General features: G+C 41.5%; 1 protein-coding gene across 5 annotated transcripts in view; it reads right to left on the bottom strand.

The window, feature by feature from the left end:
• Positions 1-1,227: 1,227 nt before the first annotated feature.
• Positions 1,228-18,131, bottom strand: part of PAM (peptidylglycine alpha-amidating monooxygenase) — a 162,870-nt gene continuing 145,966 nt past the window's right edge. For 3 of the 5 annotated variants that reach the window (XM_066603028.1, XM_066603032.1, XM_066603029.1), the window contains 8 exons: positions 16,394-16,598; positions 15,421-15,621; positions 14,774-14,889; positions 14,477-14,576; positions 7,940-7,993; positions 6,743-6,997; positions 6,500-6,556; positions 1,228-1,971 (listed from right to left, as the gene is read on the bottom strand). In XM_066603028.1, coding sequence (XP_066459125.1) covers positions 1,787-1,971; positions 6,500-6,556; positions 6,743-6,997; positions 7,940-7,993; positions 14,477-14,576; positions 14,774-14,889; positions 15,421-15,621; positions 16,394-16,598 — 1,173 coding nt within the window. In that variant the 3' untranslated portion in view covers positions 1,228-1,786. The remainder of the gene's footprint in view (positions 1,972-6,499; positions 6,557-6,742; positions 6,998-7,939; positions 7,994-14,476; positions 14,577-14,773; positions 14,890-15,420; positions 15,622-16,393; positions 16,599-18,131) is intronic. The other 2 variants (XM_066603030.1, XM_066603033.1) reach the window with 1 other exon arrangement.

The following is an 18,131-nucleotide window of genomic DNA, read 5'->3' as shown; positions in this document are numbered from 1 at the left end:
TTTGATGTTCCAAAACTTCGGCAACTCAAAGATGCACATTTCATTGGCACAATGTCAGAAATCCAAAAGAATGCCTAGTCATTCATAAAACCTTGTCAAGGACTTTCTTGGAAAAAAGCGAGCAAAGAATTACACTGAAATTGTCCAGGAAATCTTGGAGAGCTGCAAAATGCTCAGTCGCAAGTTGCATTTTCTGCATAGCCATCTTGATAAATTCCCGGAAAACCTTGGTGCGGTTAGTGATGAGCAAGGTGAACAATTCCACCAAGATATGAAGGTCACGGAGGGACGGGATCAGGGTAAATGGGATGTATATATGATGGCAGACTATTGTTGGAGCATCAGGCAGCGTTGGCAACAGATTGAACACTCCAGGAAAAGCTATAAGTGTAAATTTTTACACAATTTGCCGTACAAAAACATTATCATCCTTTGTATGGACAAGATAACTTTAAATATTATATTTAGGTAATTTTTTTGATTTTCCATTGTATATACATTTTGTATGGTCTTTGAGGAAAATAGAGTTGATGTGATAAGTGAAAAACTGGGGTCATTTTTGGAGTCATAAGCCAAAAGTTAGTAAAAAACTAGTGTAAGATCTAAGTCAACAAAAATTGTGTTCCCCGCGGTTACCCGGTTGGAAAATGCCTCTTGAAAGCCCATGAGAGGCAACGTATGTGGCTGAAGGATGTCGTAGGATATCACTGAGCTGTCATAGCCCCTTGTACCACTGAGCCAAGATACGTACGTATTTTAGATGCAAAAATGGCTTTATACAATGTTTCCTAGGTGCCCTAACTCTCCCTAAAGCCCAGATTAGGGCTTCCCCAGAAAACAGCAACAAGAGCCGTGACTTAAACAGAAGGGAAGGCAAACTGATTTCAGCCTGCTTAAATTTGTTTTGCAATGAGCAAAATTATAGCACTGAGCAAGAATTATAGAACGCTTTACCCACTCATACAAGAAGTTTCGTGAGGCAAGGATGGCATTAGTGAAACATTTATCAGAAATTCTCCTGTGACAATACGGTTGGGAATAACTGATCTAATAAGTGACCTGTGTGGGGACCTTCCCCCATGACATCAATTTGCTCTAATAGAGAATATGGAAAGGGCTTGTTTCTTGAGATATCCCCATGCAAAAAAGAGTAAAAATAAAAATCTTTTGTAAAGCCCGAATGTAGAATGTATAAAAGACAGGAAAAGTAATGCACAAATTCCAAAGTAGTCTGAATTTAATGCTCTGCGAACACTTTATTACACAAAGTACATTCAGTTTCTGAAAATAGTGTTCTAAACAGTGTAACCATCTAAAAATAAGACATCCCAATAACACCAAAAAACAAACATTAAATAGGTTTTTTATATCTTTTACAATTTTAATTATTTTTGGACGCTATATATCATATTGTGACCTTAAAAAAATAGAAGAGATTTAGCAGCTTTGCATTTTATGTGGCACACATCTTTGTACTGCAATTAGTAGTGACTTTAAAAGGCATGAAAATAATAAATTGGCAATTAAAGTGCTATTGGAGAAGCGGAAAAGGCCATGAAACAATGGAGAACTCCAGATGAACTAAAAAACAAGAATTACGTTGTCTAAGAAGCTTCCTATAGTGATAACAAAAGGGGTTTTGAATGTTCACAAAAGGACTACAACTGCACTCATAAGGAAAAAGAAAACGTGACACTTGTACAGCCCACAAAGACTAGTACAGTTACAATTAAATACACAATCTTAAACGTGCTAAAGGTCCAAGGGCTGAGTGGAAGTAGTTGTTTCAGGAAGATGATACTGGCACTGGCGGGATGGTGGGTGCTGAATACTCTTCCTCCGAATCTGAGCCATCATCGTCATCTTTTTCTTGGTCGCTGCCTTCTGTGCTAAGTCTGTCAAAACCTTTTCGACTGTATCCTTTGTGACTTGCAAAGAAAGTTCCTAAATTGAGACCTCCAGTTCCTTTACCTACAAAACAGGACACGACGACATAAGAAACTCCTCTGTATTGTAAAGGTGCTGTGTATCTTGATTAAAAAGAATACGATTTATCAATTGGAGACCATAGGTAGTCATTTATGTAATTGATGGCACAGTCAAGTTAGTAAGTGATAAATCACAAATTTACTAAGCTTTGGGTAGAAATGATCCTTGGAAGACATTCTGGCTCCTGTCCATCAAGGTAAAGGGGGACAGTAGTAATGATGTATACCTATGTTAAGTAAAGACTGGCAGTTTTAAAAGTTAGGTAAACTTTTGCAACACATGATATATTAAGGTGACAGCACTAGAACCGTTCTTGTTTAAGAATATCCTACCACATACGGGCATTCAGGAAAATAGATATAAGGTTCAACTCTGCTGATATTGTACAATATGAATAATTCATACTCAAAACGGTGTTGGAAAGGTCAAAGGGAAATTGGGACATACTGCCACATGTGGGGATCCTACCCTAAGATCCAGGCTTTCTGGATTGGTATTAAAGGGCTAATACAAGGCATTCTTAACCTGAAATTACCTCATTCACCACATTACCTTTTATCTATCCCTCCAGTTAAATTCTCTCGAACTGCTAGATTTCAGATTAGGTCTGTTTTGGCAGTGGCCAGAGTGTTGCTGGCTACTTCCTAGAAACTACCAAACTCTCTGATTATAATGAACAGTTGGAAAAAGTTGACCAGATCTTTAAGTAGGAGGAATTGACATTTTAGGAGACTAGAAGCCACTCAAAAGTTCTGAAAATCTAGTCCCCTAGATAAAGCTTAGTGATGTTGATAACACAAAATAATTGCTTTACAAGGTGTGGTCCGTCTCCCTTTGGGTTGCTCCAAGAGGTTTGTTGGCTCTCTTATAATCTAATCTAATGAATACTGTATTTCGGTCTCTGATCTCACTCTAACATTGCTCCAAATAAAAATATTCAACGATGGATGCTCACTAGAGATGAGCGAGTATACTCGCTAAAGGCAATTGCTCGAGCGAGCATTGCCTTTAGCGAGTACCTGCCCGCTTGAGGCAAAAGGTTCGGGTGCCAGTGGCGGGCAGGGAGCTGCGGGGGAGAGCGGGGCAGAACGGAGGGGAGATCTCTCTCTCCCTCTCTCCCCCCCGCTTCCTCCTGCTGACTGTCGCTACTCACCGCTCCCCCACGCCGGCACCCGAACCTTTCGTCTCGAGCGGGCAGGTACTCGCTAAAGGCAATGCTCGCTCGAGCAATTGTCTTTAGCGAGTATACTCGCTCATCTCTAATGCTCACCCCTTCCACCACTTGCGACCATCACACTTTATCATGTCTTTTATATTTTATTTAGTTTGCCCTTATGTTTATTCTATATTGGTGTGATGCCTTATGAGTGGATTTTGTATAGCTTCTTGTTCATGAACAGCCCACCATCATTCTGTGGCCCTACAGTGAGCCTGCCCTTACTCTGTATGTCCTCCAAACAGTTATGGTTTTGTCTTGATGTTTGTTATAAAACTTCTATTAAAAAAAAAAAAAAAATCCTACAAATTTCTGTTTGCAATACCTGTGCAGACACAGATGTATTGATGGTTACACATTAGCCTTATGTATCATGTGTTTATACCTCTCCCTCTGCATTGTATTTAATGTCTTGTACGCAAGAAGAAAGAACAGAAAGAGTGGAGTAATACAGCATAGAAGCTGTAGACACACACACACACACACACACACACACACACACACACACACACACAGTTACGTCCCAAAAAGAAAAAGGGGAAATTTATTAACTGCTTTTATGCCAGAATTCTAGTGTAGAAAAGTCACACATTTTTGCACCTTTTCTTCTTTCTGAGCCATCCTTGCCACCCAAAACTGGTATAAAATTATGCCAGCAATGTACATCAGGTCGGACCTGACTTACATTTCTGTACAGACACACAGGAGGTGCATCGTATGCTGAAGGAAATTACACTAAGACCAGAGCTTCCAATTCCGGTCTTAGTAAATTTCCCCCAGTCTCATTAATCAAGACCATTTGCAAAACTCCTCAATTTTTCATGCATTGGAGCAATTAATTGCAAAAATATTACCAGAAGTTTTTAATCCTAGAAGACTCATACGTGTCAAAAAGTGCATTTACTCAGACAACGCGTTTATATACCCGCCTTTTTTTATAAACGTATGTAAGGTGAAGGTCACAACACCATAAAAAAAAAAAACCCAAGCGCTCCAGGTGGTACTCTGTAATGGAAATGATGACAAACTTACTTCACAGGCGTACCCCCGCCAGTGTATGTAAAATTTTATAAATATTATATATAATACCTAGGGGCTGTATGCATGTGTGTATGTATATATGTGTGTATGTATATATGTGTGTATGTATATGTGTGTATGTATATATTATGTATATGTGTGTATATAGTATATATACATGCACACATATATACATACACACGTGCATACAGCCCCTAGGTCTCCAGACAATCCAGTTCCACTCCGTAGCAGACAATTTTGTCATTCATGACACCACTGCAAACACAGACAATGGTGGGTATCAAAAGCAGTACATGTAATGGGCGCCATGAGACCAAATGTCCTTCAGCCATACGCCTGGAAATGGTTCTGACAGACACAGGAGCCTGTAGAGATTCTGCCACCTGTATCAGATGATCAGACAATCCTTTCTAATGGTGGTCTATCAAGGGCGTCCTGAGCCCGGTATCCTTGTGTGCTTGCCCGCATGCATCCACTGGTCCCAACACCTCCTAACAGGTAAGTATCCACAATTTTCATCAATTCTTAATTATTAGATCTTTCTAAATTATTTTTCTGTATATTAGGCCAAAGACATCAAGACGAATATCCTTCTTTAAATATCTATCTAAGCATACACCCCTCTATAGACAAAGGATCTAGAACAGTAATTCATGACCTTTTTCATAGGCGAGTATAACATGAAACAAAGATGTAATTGGTGCTGCAAAAAGTGTCAGCTGGGGGCTATGTAGTGTGATGACAGTGGCAGATTTGACCCCCGGAGGAGGTAAGACAGCTAAGAGTGGGAGAAGTACAAGTAGTCCAGGAAAATATCAGATTTTGAATTGATTGATTTAGAGGAAACCTGCCACCAGGACAGACCCCTTTACAAGGGTATATCTTTATGTCCTAAGGAAACAAAGCCATGTATGTTAATTTAGCAGTAGACTGTAAGATGCTATGGAAGTAGTCACGCTCATCCAATCAACCCAACAGAATGTTAAATTAAGATATACGGTATATCTGTGGGCTTGTTAGTCATAAGGCACCTAAGAGGTGCCAAAAGATAAAGTGGCCTGTTCTGGAGAGAGACTCCCTTTCAGAAGATTAGGGACATTTATGAAGGCTTTATGTCAGTGTGCCTCTTCCATGTATTAAGCGCACTGCGCGCTAGGGGAAATTATACTAAGCCTGGTGTTGGAAATACTGGGCCTAGTAGATTTCCTCCACTGTTTAATGCCAGTATTGCATGATGTTCCTAATCTCATTCACAGCCTGTAATATCACATAGCATAGGCATGGTTAGTTTGTATCCACTTAGCGCTTATGGTGGCTTTAGTAATTAATAAGGATGAGCGAGTATACTCGCTAAGGCACTACTCATCCGAGTAATGTGCTTTAGACGAGTATCTCCCTGCTCGTCCTTAAAGATTCGGGGGCCGCCGCGGGGCGGGGAGCTGCGGGGGAGAGCGGGGAGGAACGGAGGGGAGATCTTTCTCTCCCTCTCTCCCGCCCGCTCTCCCCTGCTCCCCACCGCGACTCACCTGTCAGCCGCAGCGGTCCCCGAATCTTTATGGACGAGCAGGGAGATACTCGTCTAAGGCACATTACTCGAACGAGTAGTGCCTTAGCGAGTATACTCGCTCATCCTTAGTAATTAACTGATATAAGGAGGAAGGATTATCAAACTACTAACGACCACTTGTCAGTGAGTATGTATGTATATATGTGCTTTTCATGCTCTGCCCCTTGGTGACATTATCACAGGTCCTACAACATATATAAAACACAGAGCCTGATTGACAAAAGAACAACACAGTTAGGGCTCTTAGAAAAAGAGGACAAAAATAGCAATATGAGAATACAACTAAGCCGTTATTATCTCAGACACAACTCAGAGATCCGGTGGGCTGAAGGACCTGTGGTGATGTCACTGCTGTGGGAGGAGCCAAGCTGTGTTTGTCTTGTGTGGGAATCGGGATGGATGTAGAAAAGCTGTGTGCGTGATGTGTGGGGATCATAATGGATGTACCATGTAGCACAGCTGTGTGTGTAATGTATGAGAAGCAATATGCATGTAGTAGAGCTGTGTGTGTGTGTGTGTCATAATGCATGTACCATGTAGCACAGCTGTGTGGCGCATTGCACCACCAGAAACACTGGTACTATAATTTCCTAATAATCACTAGTAAAAACTACTACATATTATAAGTCTACTACACACTATAATTTATTTCCATGGCATTTCATTTAAACAAATAAGATGCAAACCTCTTAGTTTTCCTAGGATCCCTCCAGATGATGGTTCGGATTTGTGTTCGCCTTCACCTGGAAAAAGTACCAAAACATTGGCTGCTCTTTAAGCCATATTTATACTGCCATGGACATGAGATGGTGATGTGCGTGATGAATATTAATACTTCTGATCACTATCACCTATCATATCAGAAAAGTAATCCCTGCTATAAATGGCTACTAATTGATAAATTAAGAAGTTGATTGAATATAACATACCCCCATATATTCGACCCTTCCGCCAGCGTATGAATATTGCAATGGAGACAAGGACCACTACCGGAATTATCAACAGAGTGATAATGAGGACGAATGGGACTCCAACTCTGCCTTGTTCAACAACAGTCTGCTTCGCTTGTCCTTGGTGCTGTTCCACTTGTCCTTGGTGCTGTTCCACTTGTCCTTGGTGCTGTTCCACTGTTGTAGTGTTTGGTTTGGGTCGGTTTCTTACACGAGTCTCAAAAATTTCAGTTTCTATAAATACAGTATTGGCACATAATCAGTATATAAAGAAAAGATGGCAATAGAGCAGAAATGGGATGAAACCCTCAAGGTGATCTCCTTAGCACAAAGTGACCACCATTGTCACCTATGAGTCTTGCAAAAGTAGGAGTGTCCCTGCTAGAGTTCCCTAAACCCGTGACCAATAAATGATTAAGTTAATTGGAACTGATGACACTGCTACCGTGTTCCCGCGAAAATAGGTCCTACCCCATTAGTAAGACCTACCAGGTTTTCGGGGGAGGTGTGAAATATAACGCTTCTCCCAAAAATAGGACCTAGCTAACATGTCCCCCACCCCCTCTAAAAAGAAAAAAAAATCAATACTCACCTGGTCCGCGGCGTCCCGATGGTCTTCGGCGGCACTGCGGCAAACTGCCGAGTCCTGCCCGTCTGCCATCTCAGCTTCTGTTGGTGATGGGGCTTTGAATACCCCACCTCCAGCAAAGCGAGCACTGTGATTGGCTAACAGAGCGCCAGCAGCCAATCACTGTCGGCGCTCAATTAGCCAATCACAGCTATTCAGTGAATGATATCACTGAATGGCTATGATTGGCTCATCGAGCGCTGGCTGTGATTGGCTGCTGGTGCTCGATGAGCCAATCACAGTGCTTGCTTTGCTGGAGGTAGGGTATTCAAAGCCCCATCACCAGGAAGAAGCTCAGCTGTGAGACAAGGACGACGCAGTTTACTGCAGTGCCACCGAAGACCATCGGAAGGTATCGGGACGCCGCGGACCAGGTGAGTATAAGCACCCCCCCGAAAATAAGACAGTGTGCCCATTTTGGGGCAAAAATTAATATAAGACTGTCTTATTTTCGGGGTATGTCACTTTGAAAACATTATAGTGCCCTCTCCAGGAAACCAGCCCTACATCATTCACTTTAGATGAGCACGACACAATGCACCGCACACCTGTTATCTCTTCAACCTCAATGCCACCTTTTTTCACTGATCGGTGTTCTTCAGCTAAAAAAAAAAGAAAAAGTCATACTGGTCAATAAATACGAGACTGGCTCTATCAAGCTCCATTACTCTACAAATGAAAATACAGAATGATGGCACTATTAAGTCTTAGACTTCTTAGTGCTAATGAATGTACAGTAGTCTGGAGATGACCCATTGATTTTTATGGGAGAGTGTTTGCATCTTATTTCAGTGTACAGTATTATCTTTATACAAATCTATCTACACAATTCAAAAGTCACGGGGCAAGAACTAATATGTAGGACCCCCACTAGCCTGACGAAGTGCAGCAACTCGACAAAGCATCAATTTCACAAGTGCTAGGAGGGATGCTGAGCCAAGCAGTCTGGATAGCTACACACAGCTCTGTGGTACTTGTAGGTGCAAATGCACTGCTCCACCACATCCCACATATGCTTAATTGGGCTCATGTTGGGTGAATGTACAGGCCACACCATTTATAGAAACTCTCCAGAATGCTACTCGAAGCAGTTCTGAACAACTTGGGTCTGATGGCACCATGCATTAGCCTGCTGGAATATCTTATCATTATGGGGATACAGAAAGTTCATCAAGCCTTGCAAATGGTCACTAAGCAGTGAAACATCGCAGACACCAGCCAATGACTTGTATATATGGACTCGTGGACCCAATCCATGCCATGAGAACACCATCATCAGCCTGCACAGTGCCTTGTTGACAACTGTCCATAACTTCATGAGGTCTATGCCAGACATGAACACTACCAGAAGCCTGAAACTAGTACCATGACTCACCAGACCAAATCACATGTTGGCAGTCCTCTGTGGTCCAGTTAGGAACTTCAGGAGCCCAGGCGAGGCTCTGTGTCTGGTGTCATGGTGTTAATAGAGGCATTCTGGTGGGCCTTCTGCTCCCATATTCCATGGAAATTAAACAATGCTACACTGACTTGCAGTATATGTGTGTGGGCCTCATGCACTGAATGACTTCTGCCTGAGTCTTGTCTGTTCACCCAGACACAGCCTGTTACGATCATTAAGCACCCATGGGTGACTACTGCGCTCTTCACTGTGAATGGTAATGTCCTCTATGACATATTCCTAGTACACGTGACACTGAATCGAGGAATGGTAAATGCCAGCACAACTTCAGGAATGGAGTGTCCCCATCCGTCTGGCACCCACTATTAGGCCTCGTTTGAACTCTGATTATTCACATCACCTTACAATGAGCATGCTAGCATCTGTTCAACCTCACTCACAAGATAACACCTCACAACTTATACGTGGGCAACACCTCACAACCACTTTTTAAAGGGGTTCTGTCATTAAAAGAAAAAAAGAAAAAAAATCAATACTTACCTATCCCTCCCTACACAGTCTTCTTACTGCTTCTTCTCCTCCCCAATCTTCTGACTCCTCCAGTCCCCCTGGTCACCTCACCTCCAGCCGGCCCGATCCTCTTTCTTCCTGCGACGTTGCGTACGTTCTTGGTATTCTGCTTCCAGCAGGTTAATGTACCTGGTGACTAGTGACGTAGCATTCACTGCCTAGCAGGGAATGCCGAAATGCATGCCGGACTATGGCAGAGACTGCGCATGCGGGCTGTCTCATCGCGAGTGTTCATATACTATTGCCATGAGACAGCGCGCATCTTGGCAATAGTCCAGCATAGGATTTGGTATTCCCTGCCAGGCATTGAACACTAGGTCACTAGCGATGTAGCGTACACTGACCTGCAGGAAGGAGAAAGTCGAGAATGTATGCTACGTCACAAGAAGAAGAGGATCCAGCTAGTTGGAGGAGAGTTGACCCGGGGCAGTGGAGAGAAGATGCGGTAAGAACAACGCCTGGGGAGGAATACGTAAGAATTGATTTTTTTTTCTAATGACAGAACCCCTTTAATCAATGTACACAATGCTATCCCATGACTTTTGCATTTCAGTATATGCATTTTTTTTATTTTTATAACTATGCAGTTCTTGTATACAAGGTTACTAGGAATGCCTCCTATTGGCTGGCTGTTTGTAAAAAAAAAAAAGCCATGTGATCTTGAATAGTTTTACTGGATGATATACGCTCTTAAACCTAAATTTCTAAATAGTCCAACTACAGTTGTGGTCAACATTATGGACACCCTTGATTGTTTAGTATAAAAAAGTCAATATCTTCAGAAATAAGTAGATATGTACTAACTTTGTATCAGAATATTTTAATAGCATGTCCAAATACATTCACCAACAGAAGTTCACTTGTCATTACACATGCAGTCCTTTCATTAAAGAATGGTGAAACATCATGGTATATGACCTGGACAGGATTATAGGCATCTTTCCCTAAGGCTAATTTCACAAGGGCGCGCGCAATATGAGTCCGTAAAACGTGGCCCAATATCGCGCTCGGGAACGTGTGATTTCCCCACAGATACAAGGTGTTTTTGTGTTAAAAACGCCTCATCGCTTCATGGAAATAGAGATCCGCAAGTGTTTCCCATTGTTTTCAATTGGAAACATAGCATCGCATTCGGGTACACTGTGCGAAGCTTTTCCTTGCCTCATTGAAAACAATGGGCAAGGCGTTCCGAAGGGACGCCCCAAAGATAAGACATGCTGCTATTTTTTCCCGCAATGCAATGCAAGAAAAAGATCGCTCATGTATATGACCCCATTCAAAAGAATAGGGTTCATATTCGTGCGCGATTTTCTCGACAGTGCAAAAGCAGCCTAACACTCGGTTGCACAACCTTTGGCAGCAATGACAACCCCAAACATTTTGTGGCCATCTGCACACTTATTGCACCTGTTTAAAGGTAGTTTCTTCAACTGCAGTTCTCTCAAGCTCTTGAATATATGCAGCTTCCTTTTCTTCAAAGCAGGTTTCGGCTTTCCCAAAAGATTTTCAGTTGGATTGATATCAGAACTCATTGCTGCCAGTATGGAGCAGTCCATTTTTTCCAAGCACATTATTATGTACTTCTGGATGTGTTTTTGGTCATTATCCTGCTGTAGGCCCCATTTCATTTGACCTTCACCTAGTTTTCTTACACTTGAGATCACATTTTGCTCTAAAAAGGTCTGATAATTCCTTTGATTGCATTGTTCCTTCAAAACACTCAAGACTTAAGGCCTCATGCCCACGGCCAGGTCAGATTCTTACTGCGGAATCCGACCTGGCGCCCCCCAGAGACCTTATACTCACCCCTCTCTGGACCCGCGGCAGTGCAGTAAGCGCCGGCAGTGACGCGATTTCCCGCGATACTTCTGCTGTGCTCACAGCGTAGGTATCACAAGACGGACGGCTTCCATTGACTGCAATGGAAGCCATCCGTGCATTAGCCCCAAGTCCCAAAAGCAGCAAAGCAGCCTCACAACATTATGGACCCTCCATCATGTTTTAATGTAGGTAGGCCATTTATTTAGACGGTCTAGGTGCTCTCCCTAAGGAGAAACGATAATGTAGGTAGGATTACTTTTTTTTTTTTAAATAGGTCTCATTTCATTGTTAATAAATAGAGATGAGCGAGTATACTCGTCCGAACTTGATGCTTGTTCGAGTATTAGGGTGCTCGAGATGCTCGTTACTCGAGACGAGCACCACGCGGTACTCGTCTCGATTAAACGAGCACTGACCATTGAATTCAATGGAGCCGGCAATACAGCCGGCTCCATTCAAAGCAATGGCCTGCCGGCGAGCGCGGGATGAATTGTCGGGAAGGGGTTAAATATATAAGCCCTTCCCTGCAATTCATCTAGAAATGTGTAAAAATAAAAAATATATATATATATATATATATATACACTCACCTTGTCCCGGCAGAACGATGTTAGCCCATTGAATTCAATTGAGCCGGCAACACAGCCGGCTCCATTAAAAGCAATGGGCTGCCGGCGATCGCGGGAAGAATTGTCGGGAAGGGGTTAAATATATAAGCCCTTCCCTGCAATTCATCCAGAAATGTGTAAAAATAAAATATATATACATACATACATACACACACATACACAAATACACTCACCTGGTCCCGGCAGACGGAGTTCAGCGCGGCAGTCCTCCTGAACTGCTCTGAACAGCTGTGAGTAGTATTCAGCAGCCGGGGATTTAAAATCCCCGCCTGCTGAATGAGCTGCCTCTAATTGGTCACAGCCTGACCAATCAGAGGCAGATTCCACTCACACACCCATTCATGAATGGGTGTGTGACTGCTGCCTCTGATTGGCTCAGCGGGATCAAATCAGATGAGAGGCAGCAGTCACTCACCCATTCATAAATTCATGAATGGGTGTGTGAGTGGAATCTGCCTCTGATTGGTCAGGCTGTGACCAATTAGAGGCAGCTCATTCAGCAGGCGGGGATTTTAAATCCCCGGCTGCTGAATACTACTCACAGCTGCTCAGAGCAGTTCAGGAGGACTGCCGCTGGCCACGCTGAACTCCGTCTGCCGGGACCAGGTGAGTATATATATATATTTTTTATTTTTACACATTTCTGGATGAATTGCAGGGAAGGGCTTATATATTTAACCCCTTCCCGACAATTCATCCCGCGATCGCCGGCAGCCCATTGCTTTTTAATGGAGGCAGCTGTATTGCCGGCTCCATTGAATTCAATGGGCTAACATCGTTCTTCTCTGCCACAGCTGTTACAGATTATCTCCAAAATAGGAAAAGTAATTGGGTCCCAACTCGATTATTCAATTCTAGCGCAAAAGAATTGGCGTCGAAATTTTACGTACATAATCTAAATCTCTCAGTTCCCAATGTCATAAAAACTTCAAATTTGGCAAGCGCATTGAATATGTCATAAATAGGAAAAGTTAATAGGTCCCAACATGATTATTCAATTCTATGCGCAAAAGAATTAGCGTCCAAATTTTACGTACAGAATGTAATTTTTTCACTTTCCGGTGTCATAGAAACTTGAAATTTGGCACAAGCATTGATTATGTCATAAATAAGCAAAGCTAATGGGTCCCAACTCCATTATTCAATTCTAGTGCAAAAGAATTGGCGTCGAAATTTTACGTGCGGAATGTAATTTTTTCACTTTCCGGTGTCATAGAAACGGGAAATTTGCCACGAGCATTGATTATGTCATAAATAGGAAAGGCTAATGGGTCCCAACTCCATTATTCAATTCTATGCGCAAAAGAATTAGCGTCCAAATTTTACGTGCGGAATGTAATTTTCTCACTTTCCGGTGTCATAGAAACGGGAAATTTGGCACGAGCATTGATTATGTCATAAATAGGAAAAGCTAATGGGTCCCAACTCGATTATTCAATTCTATGCGCAAAAGAATTAGCGTCCAAATTTTACGTACGGAATGTAATTTCTTCACTTTCCGGTGTCATAGAAACGTGAAATTTGGCACGAGCATTGATTATGTCATAAATAGGAAAAGTTCATGGGTCCCAACTTGATTATTCAATTCTAGCGCAGAAGAATTGGCATCGAAATTTTACGTGCGGAATGTAATTTTTTCACTTTCCGGTGTCATAGAAACGTGAAATTTGGCACGAGCATTGATTATGTCATAAATAGGAAAAGCTAATGGGTCCCAACTCGATTATTAAATTCTATGCGCAAAAGAATTAGCGTCCAAATTTTACGTGCGGAATGTAATTTCTTCACTTTCCGGTGTCATAGAAACGGGAAATTTGGCACGAACATTGATTATGTCATAAATAGGAAAAGCTAATGGGTCCCAACTCCATTATTCAATTCTATGCGCAAAAGAATTAGCGTCCAAATTTTACGTGCGGAATATAATGTTCTCACTTTCCGGTGTCATAGAAACGTGAAATTTGGCACGAGCATTGATTATGTCATAAATAAGAAAAGCTAATGGGTCCCAACTCGATTATTCAATTCTATGCGCAAAAGAATTAGCGTCCAAATTTTACGTACATAATCTAAATCTCTCACTTCCCAATGTCATAGAAACATGAAATTTGGCACAAGCATTGATTGTGTCATAAATATGAAAAGTTAATGGGTCCCAACTCGATTATTCAATTCTAAGCGCAAAAGAATTAATGTCCAAATTTTATGTATGTAATCTAATTCTCTCACTTCCTGATGTCATTTTATATAAAGGAAGCGTCGCATGGTTACCTCCACGTGGTGTTTTCTGGGTAACGCAGAGAACTATGCAAAATGGTGAACATATCTTTTTCCTCAGTATCTCTAAAGTAACCACGACTTCATAAGATTTTCCATATTAACTCAGGCGAAGCCGGGTATATCAGCTAGTCAGTTTATATATCCAAGCACTTTCACTAAACACTATTTCAGGAGCTATTTTACATAATGTTACTTACGGTGTGCTTAATATTCAAGGGTGCTAATAATGTTGACCAAAACTACAACTACCATTTTTGATAGGAGGAGGAAACCTGAACTGTAATAGAAAATACATGACTCTAATTTAATTTGTTCAATGTGTCAAAACAATCAATGCACCTATGGGTGTTAAGCATTAGCCAGGGGAATGCTTGACAACTTACTTTCTGAAAGAGAGAATTTCCACACAGTATCGGCGTGAACATCTCCAACGAAAACAGTGACATCTTCTGAAGCAGCAATATCATGGGGCATGTCAAAACTCTGCAACACAAAACACATGACTCTTAGTTTTGAGTCAAATATTCTAACTCCTGTTCTAACAATATTCTAGAGTGTATATTTATACAAGTCGGAAAGATTGCCATGTCCTAACCAAAGAAAAAAAAAAAAAGATGTCCATGCCTGACCCTGTCTTCTCTCAACATCAAGTATATGCAGAAGACCAGGAAAGTAGTTACCTTTCTAGCTGGGACAAATGTGCTTAGAATCTCTCCGGTGGTAAAGTTCATCACAAAGCCTTGCACAGGCACAGAATCCCAATAGGACTTGCCATTAACAGCCAATAATATTCCACCTAAAAGCACAAAATGGAATACATCGTGATAACTGCATTGGCTAAAAAGTTTTTATTCTATACACTTTGAAAAACAATTTTAGAGCAAACATTACAAACAGTGAAATTAATAGGACTTAGCCTATAGTATCACACCGGGCCACAGCACACAGAAGGGAACGGTCAGCTTCTGGCAACAAAACAGCTACATCCATTAGAACAATATTAGCAGACCCCCCCCCCCCCCCTAGACTAGATATTCATCAGGGGTTTGCTTTAATGGAATGTGGTAGCAGTAGTTGTTTAGTGACAAGGACTGGGTTGTCCCATCCTTGAGATTGTGCGTGGGTGTGGCGGTTCCAGTTATGGAATGTTAGGAGGATACTGCTGCATGGCTCAACCACCCATTCTGCAAGAACAACTGTAAAAGGGCTGCAGTGCTAAATAAGTGCTGCATCCCATTAATTCCCAGGGTCATGGGGGTCCCCAGTAGTAATGTATTTTTCGCCACACAATTTAAAACTGTACAATAGAAATATCCTAATGGCTTACCTGAAATATAAGATATGGCAAAAACCTCTGATCCAAATTCTCTGTGTTTGATTTCTTTGATAAAGTGTCCCGTTTCTGCTTGAAAACACTGAATTCGCCCATTCTCTCTATCAGCCACACATAGCTGCCCTTCATCGGGTATCATAGCTAGACTGTGTGGAATACGGAATTCACCAGGTTTAGCGATTCTTAAAGTTGGCTCTGAAAAAAAGCATTCATTGCATCAATACATCTAGAAGTTGCAAAAAACTTCCAACTACTTAATCACTAGGAAGAGGCAAGCTTCAGTGGGAGAAAAAAAAAAGTTTAAATGGGAAGCGCATTTTGAGACTCATGTTAATATGATCATTAATGGGATAGCTATCAAAAGTGCAAGTCACTTTATCTAAAATATTTTTGTGCTGAAAAAAAACAAAAAACATCTGAAGTGCTGACCACTAAGAGTCTCTCTTCCTCCTAATTTGCTGTCCACTGCTTGTTGTTAAGTGAACTAAATTTTTAAGTAACAGAAACACAGAGACTGAACACAGGAAGTAGGCATTGTCTCATACCGCCCATAGAAGTATACTTAGAGAAGAGGGGGATGAGAATAAAAGCAGCAGAGACTTACAGTAAGATGTAGTAAGTGATTTACTGTGTTACAGCTACTGAAATTACATCTACACTGCTTATTAATGCTGTACACTGTTCTACACGAAGCTGTTGTGTCTCTGTGTGTGGTAGAGGGAGAGAGGCAGCAAAATGCTCGGTTTTCTCCATATGCTATCTCTGGGGAATATCATAGCAGCTAGTTTTTGCCCACCGGAAAAACTGAAAAATTAGGGATACGGCCTGCAGTGGGGAAGCTTCTATAATGGCCGGAAATGAAGTTATTCCTCATGTACATACTGTACACCACCTTTTTATTTTAAAAAAGCAATACAAAAGTTAGAGTATGCTTTAAGAAATACCCTGCTACACCTATAAAACTTACCTTTTCCCCACTCCATGATAAACATCCCATGAGGTGAATACTGTACAATTCTACTGTTGCAATAGCCATCAGATACAAAGAAGTTGCCGGTTATGGGATCCACTGCGACATCAGTTGGCTGACAGAAATGCCTTCTGTCACTGCCTGGTTGAAAAGCTTCCCCCAGGGTTAGAATAGGAGCCCCATGAGGCCCAAGCTTGAAAATCTTGAATGAAAGGCAAGAATATTTTATGTTTTATTAGTTATACTGCCAGTCAAAGAGTTTCTAGATGAATCACAAATATAGTCTCTTGACACAAAACTGAAGCTAAAAGGCTACGTATATAAGTTTCTGATATTTCTTCAATGAGCCAAATAAGAAAATTTAACTAACTTACATTTAAGGCCCATTTCCACACAACAATTATCGCTCAAAATTTGTTCAAACGATGGCATATAAGCGATAATCCTTGCATATTAATGCTACCATCATTTACTCTTCAGCTGAGCAATGATTTTAAGGTGAGCTTAAAATCCATCATTCAGCCGGAGAGTAGATAACACAGACCGCAGGCTGTGTTCTCCACGTGAGCGTCTGATTACATTGTATTTGCCCGTGGCAGCCCATGCGAGAACAATAGGGCTGATTGTAGAACGCAGCAGGTGGTCTGAGCTATGCAAACAGCTCTGGAAGGTTCATTTATATGCAAATGAAGCTGGTAAAGTGCTAATCAACATTAGTTTCCATTAGCACTTTATGCAAAATGATTGCTAGAACTGTCAATCTTTCAATAGTTTGAAAGATTGTCTTTGCATGTAAATAAGCCTCTACATGCAAAGACAATCTTTCAAACTATTGAAAGAGTAACAGTTAGCGATCATTTTGCATAAAGTGTTAATGGACACTAATGTCCATTAGCACTTTATCAGCTTCGTTTGTGTGTAAAAGGGGCTCCGGGAGCTGTTTGCAGGGTACAGCATGAGGTCTGAGCTCTGCACACAAGTGCTTTGTTCTTGCATGGGCTGCCGGCTGAATACAATGTAATCTCCGACTCCCGTGCAGAACACAGCATGCGGTCCCTGTTATCTCTTCAGCTGAAAGATGGATTTTAAGCTCTTCTTAAAATCATTATTCAGCATGAAAAGCGAACGATGGCATCGTTTACACACAACAATTATCGCTCATATGCCATCGTCTGAATGCATTTTGAGTGATAATAGTTGTAATAGATGTAAATGGGCCTTAACACAAAGAAGAGAGAGTAGGGAAAGGCAATGTAGCAAGTGCTCTGACAGATCTATTTCAGATCCAGCAGAAGAGTTAGGTGAAGGAGTCACACAAACTCCACCGCACAAAATGGTACATTTTTTCTTTAAAATAACCTGTTTCTCAAAGGTGACAAACAAACCATGTGTATTCTGAACCTGCAGTCATGCACCCTTGAATGAACTCCCCCTCCCCAACGTCTTGCTGACATACAATTGAGTAAATTACGGACTTCATATTTGAGATGTTGGTTTTAGAGTGACTCATGCTCTTTAGCGGAGATTCTTAAAACCTAGGCTGCCAGTACAGATTTGTCTGCTTACATCTTGTTCAAAGGCTGACAAAGGCTATTTTAGCCGAAACGCGTTCAGAGCGGACCTGTGAGCTGTATGCTTTTTATTTAATAAAGTATGAAATTTTTTTAACGGTAGCAGCCCCTCTCCACTTCTATTTTTCTACATCTTGTTCACCTATACTTAAAGTGGTATTCCC

This window comes from Eleutherodactylus coqui, chromosome 5 (assembly GCF_035609145.1).
Source record: "Eleutherodactylus coqui strain aEleCoq1 chromosome 5, aEleCoq1.hap1, whole genome shotgun sequence".
In the NCBI taxonomy this organism is placed as follows: domain Eukaryota; kingdom Metazoa; phylum Chordata; class Amphibia; order Anura; family Eleutherodactylidae; genus Eleutherodactylus; species Eleutherodactylus coqui.
Note: the sequence above shows the minus strand (reverse complement) of the source record. Positions and strands in the feature narration are given on the sequence as shown.